Source organism: Alosa pseudoharengus, unplaced genomic scaffold (genome assembly GCF_046254945.1).
Source record: "Alosa pseudoharengus isolate Yale_2024_CS ecotype anadromous, Long Island Sound unplaced genomic scaffold, YU_APseudo_1.1 YU_APseudo_1.1_scf_20, whole genome shotgun sequence".
Taxonomy (NCBI): Eukaryota; Metazoa; Chordata; class Actinopteri; order Clupeiformes; family Clupeidae; genus Alosa; species Alosa pseudoharengus.
In genome coordinates this window covers 16,403,545-16,415,725 of record NW_027468664.1, presented here as the reverse complement: position 1 = coordinate 16,415,725, position 12,181 = coordinate 16,403,545, and the positions used below count along the sequence as shown (strand labels likewise).

General features: G+C 48.2%; 1 protein-coding gene across 2 annotated transcripts in view; it reads right to left on the bottom strand.

Annotated features, from left to right (window-relative positions):
- The window catches only part of lrp6 (low density lipoprotein receptor-related protein 6), a 59,697-nt gene that overhangs the window by 5,251 nt on the left and 42,265 nt on the right, over window positions 1–12,181 (bottom strand). For both annotated transcript variants that reach the window (XM_076296699.1, XM_076296700.1), the window contains exons 12-19: window positions 10,612–10,938; window positions 6,589–6,791; window positions 6,013–6,224; window positions 4,934–5,124; window positions 2,065–2,274; window positions 1,324–1,449; window positions 454–690; window positions 111–221 (exon numbers count right to left, since the gene is read on the bottom strand). In XM_076296699.1, the coding sequence (XP_076152814.1) occupies window positions 111–221; window positions 454–690; window positions 1,324–1,449; window positions 2,065–2,274; window positions 4,934–5,124; window positions 6,013–6,224; window positions 6,589–6,791; window positions 10,612–10,938 (1,617 nt within the window). The remainder of the gene's footprint in view (window positions 1–110; window positions 222–453; window positions 691–1,323; window positions 1,450–2,064; window positions 2,275–4,933; window positions 5,125–6,012; window positions 6,225–6,588; window positions 6,792–10,611; window positions 10,939–12,181) is intronic.

The window sequence follows — 12,181 nt, the reverse complement described above, 5'->3', positions numbered from 1 at the left end:
TGGGTTCCATGATGATCAATTAGACTTAAGTAATAATAGTGCCTTGGTTTACCCAGTTCAGATGTAGGAACACAATTAAGCACAGGTATGCCCATGTTGCTAACACTCACAGCATCCGAGCTCGTCCGAGTTGTCTGTGCAGTCCATGTTGTGGTCACACTTCTTGTGTTTGCCGATGCACGGGCCGTTGGCACAACTGAACTGGTCGGGAGCACAGCGGACTGGCAGGGGAAGAGACGGCAAAGTGAAATTAGCGTGGAAACCCATGGTTACCTAAATCGTACAAGTTAAGTAGTAGAATAGTCGCTTTACTTCTGTCTATCAGACTAAGCCAGGCTTCTCTAGATACTATAGCAGTTGCTCAACACATTTCGACCAATGTGTCCCTGGCTGTCTTTGGCACAACTGGTCAAACCCAGTTTAGTCTCGCCCAGTAGGGGGCACCCTACTTACTTTCGCACTTGTCCTCATCGGAGCTGTCCTGGCAGTTGACCTCGCCGTTGCAGCGCAGCGATAGGTCCACACACTGGCGGCTGTCGCACTGGAACTCGCTCTCGGAGCACACGGGGCAGTCTTGCTCGTCGCTCTCGTCGTCGCACTCGGGATAGCCGTCGCAGCGCCACGCCTGCGGGATGCAGTACACCTCGCCCGACCTGCACTGGAACTGCTCCGGCGAACAGGTGGGCGGCTCTGCGGGAGTTCAAAGTTCAAGTTCAAGTTTAAGCTTATTCGTAGAGCACATAATCATATATTGGGGTCATTCAATGTGCCAAATTTGTAACATGTAACAAATTAAAGTTCAAGCTTATTGATGGAGCACGTTGTCTTACACAGTGGTCATTCAATGTGCTTTACATTTTATGCATAAGACCCTAAACGAGGACGAGAGGGTTGTGTTGATGCTAAATAGACTAACACAAGCTTATTAGCATATGATGGTGGGCTTGTTATTATTTCAAAAGCAATGTCTGGGCTCTGATAAACTTTACACTGAAAGAATAAACCTGCATTAAAATTGAACCAGTCCGATTCATTTCTTCCAAAGGAAACATGCAATCACAATGGGAAGAACACAACAAGGCCCACTGGGCTTTGGAATGGTCCCTTAAAATGTTTGATAATCGGTAGTGTGAGCATGGTAACGTATGGTCAGATAAGGGCTGTTTATTTTGTTTGTAACCGTTGTGTGTCCTGATGTATCAACACTGGTGTGAGTTGGTGTGGTTAAGTAGAGTTCAGTAAGGCTTGTCTGTGTGGGTCTGTGTGGGACTGTGTGAAAGGTGTGTGTGTGTGTGTGTGTGTGTGTGTAATGGCCTTACGCACCTCCACAGGTGAGCTCATCCTGCAGCAGCATGAGGTGCACGGGACAAGAGCAGCGCGTCGACCCATCTCCCTTCACTATGCAGATATGAGAGCAGCCGCCATTCTCAGACGTACACGGGTGCTTACCTGTGGGATGGAGAGAGGGAGAGAGGGGGAGAGAGAGAGAAAGAGAGTGAGAGAGAGAAAGAGAAAGAGAAATTGAGAAAGGTAGAGAGGAAGGGAGGAGAGACGGGAAGTTTTCAGAAGAAAAAAAAAATCAATCAAGGAGTTCTTTTTTCAACATCCAACACGTTCAAATCAGTTCTTTCGTCTTGTGCCAACTGTCAACATTGACAGTAATATCCTTCCTTGTTTGTATGAGTGCAAGCGTGTGGGCAATTATCCTTTCTAATGTTCTATGCTATGTGCAACCCTGCTATGTCTCTGGCTGAGCCACCCTTTGAACTCTGATTACTCTGCTGACACAAGGCAAGAAACAAACAACGCTAATGGAAAGGCAATGGCTGCTAGACACAACGTTCTGCAGTGGGTTGAGTGTGTGTGTGTGTGTGTGTGTGTGCGCGCGTGTATGTGTGCGTATATCTCCAGATTAGTTCAGCTCCATTAGTTAACATTAGTTAAAACAACTTGGGGCATTTGTAAAACAATTTAAGGGCACAAGGAACAGAGGAGGGTTATTGTGTGCTTTCTCTTCCAATGTGTGCGTGTGTGTGTGTGTGTGTGAAAGATAGGCCAACTCACTGTATTCGCGCATGTCCAGCTCCTGTACGGCGTGGATGTCGCTGAGGGCGGCGATACGCGCCTGGATCTTGGTGCGGCCCTCGCGCGTCGTCTTGTCGATGCGCTCGATCATCTGCTGCTGCCGGTCGATCCAGTACAGGTGATCGCCGAAGACGGTCAGCCCCACCGGCTGCAGGATGCTGGAGTCCTCAATCACGATCCGGTTCGCTCCTGGACACAGAGTAGGACGGGTGGTGGTGGAGGAAGAGGAGGAGGAGGATGGAGGGAGGGAATCAGGACGGGTGGAGGAAGAGGAGGAGGAGGAGAGAAGAGAGGAAGGGAGAGATCAGGAACCATGGAAACTGACCAGGAGGGAAAACTGTTGACAGGAGACAGGCTGGAGGAGTTTTATTTTTTGTGGGGGAGGAGGAGGAGGACGAGGAGGAGGAGGAGGAGGAGGAGGAGGAGGAGGAGGAGGAGGGAGTTGGAGGGGGGGAGTTTGGGCGGCAGACCACGCCATGTACCGGGGGGCAACCGAGGACAACACTAGGCGTTAGAAAGCGGCGCATATCTGGAGGGGGAATCAAGGTTGTGCTAAGAGACATGGATTTACAGGCACTGGCAACAGCAGATGGCTTGCATAACTTCCTAATGCATTGCAGGAGAGGGGAAATGTCTTCCTTGCGTGATGAGAATAGGACTTTCGAGTGATGAAACGCCAGGGCCCCAGACGAGGGGGGTTGGGGGTGAGTGTGACGTCTGCACTTTGACTCAACCTCCCCCCCGACAATGTTGGTGAGCGGGGCAGCTGTCCACGCCTTGGTTCACAGACTGTCTACAGCTGACAATTCTTTCTTTCTCTCTCTCTCTCTTTCACACACACCCAATAGTAAACTGTGAGCATTTATGTCTCCCACCACTCCCTTTTCAAAAACATCACTTCTAAATTCTTCAGACCCAGTGACCATACTGAAGGAACACACACACACACACACACACACACACACACACACACACACACACACACACACACACACACACACACACACACACACACACACACACACACACACACACACACACACACACACACACACACACACACACACACACACACACACACACACGGTTGAGAGTAACAGTGGAAGTCCCTCTGCTCTAGCCCTCTCTGTTCCCTCTGCATCTGAGTGAATGGCATGAAGCCGCGGCACGGAGTGGAGCCACCCACATGCAGAGGAGTAGCACACACACCTCATCGTTTCCTCTAGCACGCCATCACTCAGCCACCCACCGGCCTGCACGCTCTCCCTCTCGGAGCCACACACTCGCTTCTTCCCAGAAATAATAACAGCTCCAAAAAACCCCACACAGATCCCCTTACAGTAAAACAAACTGATATAAGAACACTAAATAACATCAGTAGTAGCAGCAGGAGCGGTGGGCCTTACGAGTATTTCTGTTGTGTTATCCAAATGACTAAATAAAACAATAGTTAGATAAACAAAAAAAGCCATTAAATATGGCATAACCAACCTCTGGTGACCTTTCATGTGGACAGTCAATAATGTTTAGTCAAATCTGGCGAAGTAAACCCCAAATAAATAAATAAATGAATAAATAAATAAATAATAAATATGTATGTAGCGCTAGGCAGCTGAGCTGAATGCTTTGTGGTTGAGTGTTATCCGCTGGAGGTGGTGGGCCTCCCGGGGCTTCGGTGTTCTGTTCCTAACCCCTCTGACAGGCCCTCCTGCTGCCCGACCACAAGAACGCCAAATCTCCCGTGGGCCTGGAGCTTGTGAGGGACAGCCTGGCGTTTATCGGCTCTGTTTGTTTACCCGGCGACGGCACAGGCATCTCACGTTGCCACGGCCCCTGCCCACTCTCGCTGTCTCCCTAACCCTGGTGCAGCTGACTGCCATTCCAATGGATCTCTGTCGCTCTCTCTCTCTGTGTGTGTGTGTATATTGTGTGAGTGTAGCCATGTAATGTATGTGTGTATGTATGAGTAGGCCTATATGAGCCATGTACTGTATGTGCAGTAGATGGTATGAGTGTGTGTTGTGTAAAAGTGTGTGTGTGTGTGTGTGTGTGTGTGTTACTGTATATGTGTGGCGGTGCTTTGGTGAAATGCATGTGACTCCATGCCAGCTCCTACACTACCCAGCGCTCCGGTGTAGTGCACCACTCAGGCCCGGTCAGTAGGGACGCTCCATCCCTCCCCAACACCTCTCTCCCTTCCCTTCTCTCTCCTTTCTTATAGACCCTGGCCTGCAGGAGTTAACCTCGCTCAGGATTTACATTGGCCTCTTGCACAAGAGCACATCACACACACACACACACACTCTAGAGTAGAGAGGCTGAGAGTATTTCTCAAGGCCAACGTCAATATTGCACTTCACTTTACGCGAGTGGTCTGGGCTGATGTATATTATACACTTAAAATGGTGTCTACACTTTAGAAAACACAGCCATTCTTTAACCCGCAGCAAATGACTGGGCTTGAGTTTCAATGATTCATAATAATTGAGCATCGCTCTTCACATACAGGAGACCCTGCCATAGGGCCGGGCCAAGGAAAGCACACAACTACTGGGCCCCAACAGCTTCATGGCCCCTTCGCATGCAACATCCATCAACAACACCCAATTGTTCTGATATAATAACATATAAAAACAATCATCTCGGCTGGAGCAGCCAATGGACATGGTTCAAGAGCAAGGAAATTAATGTTCTTTTTTTATGAAGCTGTAAGACACTAATCCAGTTTTCCACTAGGTCTTGTTTTATTATTTGTTCTATTTCCCCGGACTCAAATTGAGTGCTTTGGCTTTGGTAGGGGAAACGGGGGGGCACCAATCACGTTCCTCTGTGGATATGGCCGACTAACCTGATAGGTCACTGCTCTCGATGCGCCGCAGCTCCGAGTCCACCCAGAAGAGCTTGCCCGCCTCGTTGTCGATGGCGAGGGCAGCTGGCTTGACCAGGCCGCTGAAGAATAGGACCTCACGCTCAGTGCCGTCCAGCGCTGCCCGCTCAATCTTAGGTGATCGCTCCTGGAGGTTGGTGAAGTACATGTATCTGTTGGGAGAGAGAGAAAGATGGAGGGAGAGAGAGAGAGAGAGAGAGAGAGAGAGAGAGAGAGAGAGAGAGAAAGAGAGAAAGGTGGGAGAGAAAGACAGAAAGGGCATGGTTCGGTGAGAGGGCAATGGAAGTAAAAAGCAAAATGGAGAAGATTGTGTCAGCTGGAAGGATTTCGAGCGTTCCGTGCGTACGCTCGAGGCACAGCATCTGCACATGGAAGTGGGGAGAAGATGTGCAATTTTGAGGTTCCGCAATAGTTATTTCCCTCTGACCACAAGGGGGTCAGGACACGCCGAAGCTCAACACCACAGTGGAGGGAATAGCTGCAGATTGGCAGAATCACACTGTGATTTCAGCATTCTGGGCTCGGTGCGTCAGAGGACCCCCCCCGGGCCATCACCAAGACGGCTACTCTGATGAGCCAGTTGACGATGCCCTTCGCCACAAACGAGCGGGGAGGACCGGCCACGGAGTGCTGAAAACACAGACGCACATAAAAAAACCCTGACCGACAGCACCAAGAGAGGAAGCACCGGTGACCTCCAGATGAACTCTTGGAAAAGGGACAGAAATGGAACAGGATGCTCATTCTGTGAGAACGGCAGAACGAGGACGGAGGAGAGACTGAGAGAGAAACAGACGGACAGATGGAGGGAGAGAGAAATTGGAGAGAGAGAGAGAGAGAGAGAGACGGATAGAACACTCCAAGAGGAAGCGACAGTGACCCAAATTGAACTTATGGCGAAGGACATTGGCTCTGTGAGAAAAAGAAAGAATGACAGAATAGACAGACAGAAAGACTGAGAAAGAGAGGAAGAAAGACAGTGATGGACAAACACAGAGTGAGCGAGAGAGAGAGAGAGAGAAAAAAGCGAGGGGCCTCACCCTCGCTCCGGGTTGACCACGATGGCGCGGGGCTTGTCGTGCTCGCCACGGAACACTACGCCCACGCGGGTGCCGTCGGTGCGTGTGACGTTGATGACGTTGGTCACCTCGCTGGTCCAGTAGATGTAGCGGCTGTAGATGTCGATGCTCAGGTCATACGGCTGCAGCCCCAGGTTGGGCCCGCCCAGCGAGTTGGACACCACTGTCATGCTCTGGAAGGAGGGCATTGGAGGAAGGCAGTGTCAATCAAACCGCGAGTTCTGTGACTCCATCATGTGTTCTGAATTTGCACTTGTTCACTATATTGTGCATTACCTAGTGATATTATTAGGGCCATGTTATATGGCTTCACAGTAGGCACAAACAACTATTTTGTGAACGAGTACATTATTTGATGATAATGGCTGCAAATTGTGTGGTGACAAAATACCTTGTGATGAACCATAAAGCTGATCTATTGATACTGTAGAACTACTGTACATGAGGTAAGTCTCAATGGCAACAAAAGGTCATGGGTATTTGTGTGTCCAAAGACAACATGCTTTGGCTGATCTGGGGTCAGTGGGGGTGCCTAACCTGATTGCCGTCCTCCTGGGCGCGTCGGATAACGTTCTGCTTGGAGTCGATCCAGTAGAGGTGCTTATCCAGCGGGTCGTAGTCGATGGCGCGCACGTTCTTCAGGCTGTGGATGGGCAGGATGATGTCGGGACTCTGCTGCTCGTCGATCACCATGCGGTTGATGGCTGTCTTCTGGCTGAAGAGGAGGAAGGAGGTCGGGGCTGTGTGGAAGAGAAAGAACAACAGGGTGGGGGGAGAGAGAGAGAGGGAGAGAGACAGAGAGAGAGAAAGAGAGGAGAGGGAGAAAGAGAAAGAAAGAGAGGAGAGGGAGAGAAGAAAAGGAATCGTTAAGTTCCTAGAAAGTTGGATACAAGGGCAAAAAGTGTTTCCTCCCTAGTACACCTCTGTTTGTGTAGATTGAGGGCATACGTGTGCAGGTGAGAACTGTGACGGTCATTTTCCCCTCACAACATCCACCAAAGATGGACTTTAACCTTTGATTTGATACTTGTGTTTCTGTAAGAACTTACTTTTGAATGGACTCTTCTGTAAAGCTTAACCTAGTTTGTGATGTTCCTTATAAATGATACTTCTATTGCAGTGTGACTTTATTCTTCCATTGGGAACTAATCTAGTTCTAAAAGTTCTTATTATTTGATACTTCTGTTCCGATAACTGATGTTCAGATGGCAAATCATGTGTTGTATGATGTTAGAAATGTTCTTAATGTCCTTAGTTCTTAAATAACCCATTGTATTGACCAAGTCATGTGTGTGTGCGGAGAAGGGGTAACGATACAATGAGATTATGATACCGTGCGAGGTATAAATGTGTGTGAGAAACAACTGATGGTCTTTTTGAATCCTGATTGCCTGATGCTTGTGAGACCTCTCTGCGCAGAGGTTAATAAACTACAACCGAGAAAACGTTATTTCAAACACGTGTTTACATAGCCTGGCTAACGTCAGACCTCATCTCATCGAGATGGGGTCTTGGAACTACATGTTCATTTTCTCGTATTTTAAAAACGTGGTTTACGAATGCCCAGAGCCGTTTATTGGGCGCTACATATGTCTATCAAATGCATCTGTACGTAGCTCATAACCGCTTCAGTGTGTAGTCATTGTGTTGCCGTCCCCCCTCTGTTCTGTGATTGTTTTCACCTCGACGAAGGAACCAAAGTCCATGGAATCCAGGCTGCCTAGGCGCGCAAGGCAGCATGGGAAAACCCAGGCTAGTGTTTACAGACCTTTAAGCTAAATTTCTTCCACAATGTCGACTTGTAGACGTTTCTAGTTTGTGAGGAGGGCAGAGAATATAAGGGTACAAAGCGTCTCGACACTAAAAGAACCATTTGTTTGAGCAAACTAAGGGGGTGTACCACATGCGCAGGTGAGAACTTCACACACTCCTCTCACAGCTTCAAGTACAGTCACCACAAGTCTGACCTTTCACCTCTGCCTGCAAGCAATAACTCGTAGGCCCCAAGAGCCACTGACCTCACCAAACTCAACCCCCCCTCCCCCCTCCTCCTCCCCCCCCCCCCCCAGCGGGAGTCCTGGGGTGATTATAAAGAGTGTTTCTACTATGTCAAACACCGCGGCGGAGCAGAGCGAGAGCTTACACTGGGCTCAGGTTCGTGCTGCGCCTGCCAACTTGGCAGGGGCCCGGCTGACCACAAGGGCTTTAAAAAGAAAATACCCTGCCGCTGGGTCACATGCTCAACCCAGCGCCCGCTCCTGCTGCTTCCAATCTTCAACCAGGCGGCACTGCAGACCCCCATCACACACACACACACACACACACACACACCATCATGTGTGCACATACACACACTTGTCACATGTATGCAGACACACACACACTTGTCACATGTATGCAGACACACACAAACAGATACACACACACACACAAACAGACAGACAGACACACACACAGTGCCCTACAACATATACAAACAAACACACACACACACACACACACACACACACACACACACACACTTCCATTGGGCTGCATTGGCCTCCATCATTCAGCCACATGCCCCGGGTGTAGTCTAGTCACCACTGACGAGGCCATGCCAGCTCTAGATCTCAACTTGTGCTCTATTTGACCACAAGCGTGACGGATGGTTTGGTCACCACTGTCCTGCTATGGCTGTGTTGTCATTTCAGGGCAGAAGCTTATTGGCTGGACTGCACAACCCCTTGCACACCGCCCCACATCACCACCACCATCATCATCATCATCATCATCATCATGCATGGTTTCGTCTCTGTAGCCAGAGTGCAGTGGTTTGAAACTCCTGCCTGGCCAATTTGAGAGAAAGAAAGAAAGAAAAAACAACAACGACAACAAAAGAACACTCTCGAGTTACGCCGTCTCACCAAAGCTCGGCCAGCCAGTAAGCATTCCAAAACAAATCCAATTAAGTTGATGTGATGCTGAAAAGCTGACGTCCTCGAGACGTACGTGGCAATGCCCTAGTGTAGGCTCACAACATGTGCTCTCAGAGTAGGACTCATGGCACATGAAGGACACCAACATCTACTTTATCTACAGGCACTATTACTGCTACTACTCCCACTACCACAACAGAAGAAACTCCTCCATCACAACCAACAACATCAACAACATCAAAAAACAGCAACAGCTGCTCTTCCTACACCAACACCTCCTCTCCCTACAGCAACACCTACTCTTCCTACAATTTCATTTGAAATCACAAAACCATGACAAAGTAATTTACACGAATGACACTGATAACAAATTTACAATTACAAGTGATAACTGCCATCAATGTAAACTCGGATAGAAAAAAAAGTGTTTGTAAACACTTCATGTTGACAAATTAAACAAGAGAAGCTGAAGTGTATATTTCACTTTTACATGAAGATAAAAAAAAAACCTACGATTTAAAAAACTGTAAGAGAAATATGAGATTATGATATATTTAAGACAAATATGAATGTCCATTGTACAGTACTCTACATAAGGGCAATGAGCCAACTGATGTGAATCAGCACTGAGAGCTGTGGTTTCAATTATCAGGGTGACTGTTGACCCAAAACACATGGGAGAGTGTTTAGTCTCTGAGTCTCTGAAGCGAGACAAGGCTGAGGACTCGGGGAGCCATTCTCTGTACTGCCATTTACTTTGGATCGGACCGGCCCGTCTGCAAACCTCAGAACTGATGAAGGACGCTTGTGTTGACTTTGTGTGTGTGTGCGTGTGTGTGTGTGAGTGTGAGAGAGTATGAGAGTATGTGTGTGTCTGTGTGTGTGTGTGTGTGTGTGTGTGTGTGTGTGTGTGTGTGTGAGAGACAGAAAGAGTTTGTGTGTGTGTGTGTGTGTGTGGTTGTGTGTGAGAGAGAGAGAGTTTGTGTGAGTTTGTGTGTGTGTGTGTTTGTGTGTGTGTGTGTGTGTGTGTGTGTGTGAGAAAGAGAGAGAGAGAGAGAGAGAGAAAGCAAGTGTGTGTGTGTGCGGTTGTATAGTGGCAATAAAGCTCTCCCTGCTGCATGTTTTTCAGTTGTCAGGGAAGATACGTTAAAGAGTAACAAAAGCACAATCTACACATCAGCAAGCTTTATAGTTAACGTTCACTGTACTGTATAGCTATGGGTCATAGGTCTGAGAACCAGTCTGACTGTTATTGCGTTTGACAGTCTTATTGAGATAGATGGTCCATGTGTCAAAGCACTAATCTTTGTTTCATAACAGTACCCTGCACGCAAGTACACATTTCAAAAGCTATGGTATCTCTAGAATTCAGTATGTCCTGTTCACTTCTAAATGGGGACTAAAGGTCTAAAGGTGTGTATCTAGGTGTATATGTAGGTGTATATCGTACACTCAGGTTTGTGAATGTAGGATATGCACATTAACACACTATACCATGTATGTACTGCTATGCTATGTGCTGAATCTGAAGATTCATTCCACACAGTACCTGTGCGGCGTGTGTCTGCGTGTGTCTGCGTGTGTCTGCGTGTGTCTGCGTGTGTCTGCGTGTGTCTGCGTGTGTCTGCGTGTGTCTGCTCACCACTGCAAGTCTTGTTGTCGTAGTTGAGTGAGTAGTGTGCGGGGCAGCCGCACACGTAGCTGCTGACCGGCACGGCCAGGCACAGGTGCGAGCAGTGGCCGTTGGTGGAGGCGCACGCGTTCCAGCCGCCCTGTCGCGACGAGTGGTACACCAGGATGTCCATCACGTAGTCCAGGTGGCCCTGGATCACCGTGCGGTTCTGCCCGCTCGTCTTGTTGGCCCGCTCGATGCTGCGCAGGCTCCAGTCGGTCCAGTAGATGTAGTCCTGATACTGGGTGAGCCCAAACGGGTGAGGCAGGTCCTCCGCAATGACTTCCCGGTCGCCGCCTGAGGGGAGATAAAAATGAACCATTAGATCAATAACGCACCATTTTCAAAATCTATCTATTTATTTGCTATTTTTATGAACTGTTTATACATGACCACATAAATAAAACAAATCTTTTTAGAGAAATGACTACCAACAATACATGCCACGTAGGCATGGATTGGATCACTTCACCTTCAATTTGTGCATATGTATGCTTATGTGTGGTTAAATGTTTAAAAAGCAAGAGAGCAACAGTCTACACTTTGCTCTGAAATGCCTCAAACTCATACCCAACATACCCAAAAGGCTTTAAAACATGAAAATGTAAAACCAGGTAAATTACCAATACATGAAAGAAGGAATACATTTTTTTTACTCACGTAAAAAACAGGTGTACGCAACAGTTACATTAATCTATATACTTTATACCCTTTTCTGACCTATTTTCATAGATTAGAAAGTCCTGATCACATCAGTTTTTGAGACTGAATTTGGATGCAGTCCTAATGCTTTCGTCTTTGCTTCTGCAAAGCAAACAGCACTCTGCCTCTGAACAGCCATGCCACAACTGCCCAAACCTCCCCCACAAAACACACTCTGCTTTTCCCATACTGCTAAACACAGATCCCATATCATTCACTCTCCCTCCTAATCTTCTTTAAACACTTGCAGCTGGTCTGTGCCACTGGGCTGACAACAACTCCGCATTAGCCGTTAGCCACAGAGCGCTAATAGTGGAACAATTTCAAGCAGGCTTTCTGGAGCCCATTCCAAATAGACTGACACGCTAGCGCATACCAACGTCCGTCTGCAAACACATTAGCGCAAAAAAGGCTTTGTTCGGGCCCTTTTGATGTTACCCCTAGCCTTCCTCTTATCCTGTCTTCAGCCCAATACAGCAGGAGCCAGCCAGCCAGCTAGCTAGGCAGGCATGAGGAGCTAATTGGGAACACATTGTGTGTATCGGGAGAGCCAGCTGCTGCACAAGGGCCCTCATCGTGCATGTGCTTGTGATGGAGTCTTGAGAGAAACGGTGACTATGACCTGGAGGATGGGTTGGGGTTGGGGTGTGGGTGTGTGTGTGTGTGTGTGTGTGTGTGTGTGTGTGTGTGTGTGTGTGTGTGTGTGTGTGTGTGTATGGGTGTATGTGTGTGTGTGTGTGTGTGTGTGTGTGTATCACACAGAGTTTGGAGGGGGAGCCGTCACACTAAAGGAGATGCTGCCAAACACCAACCCAACTCCATATGGGTGGGTGTATCT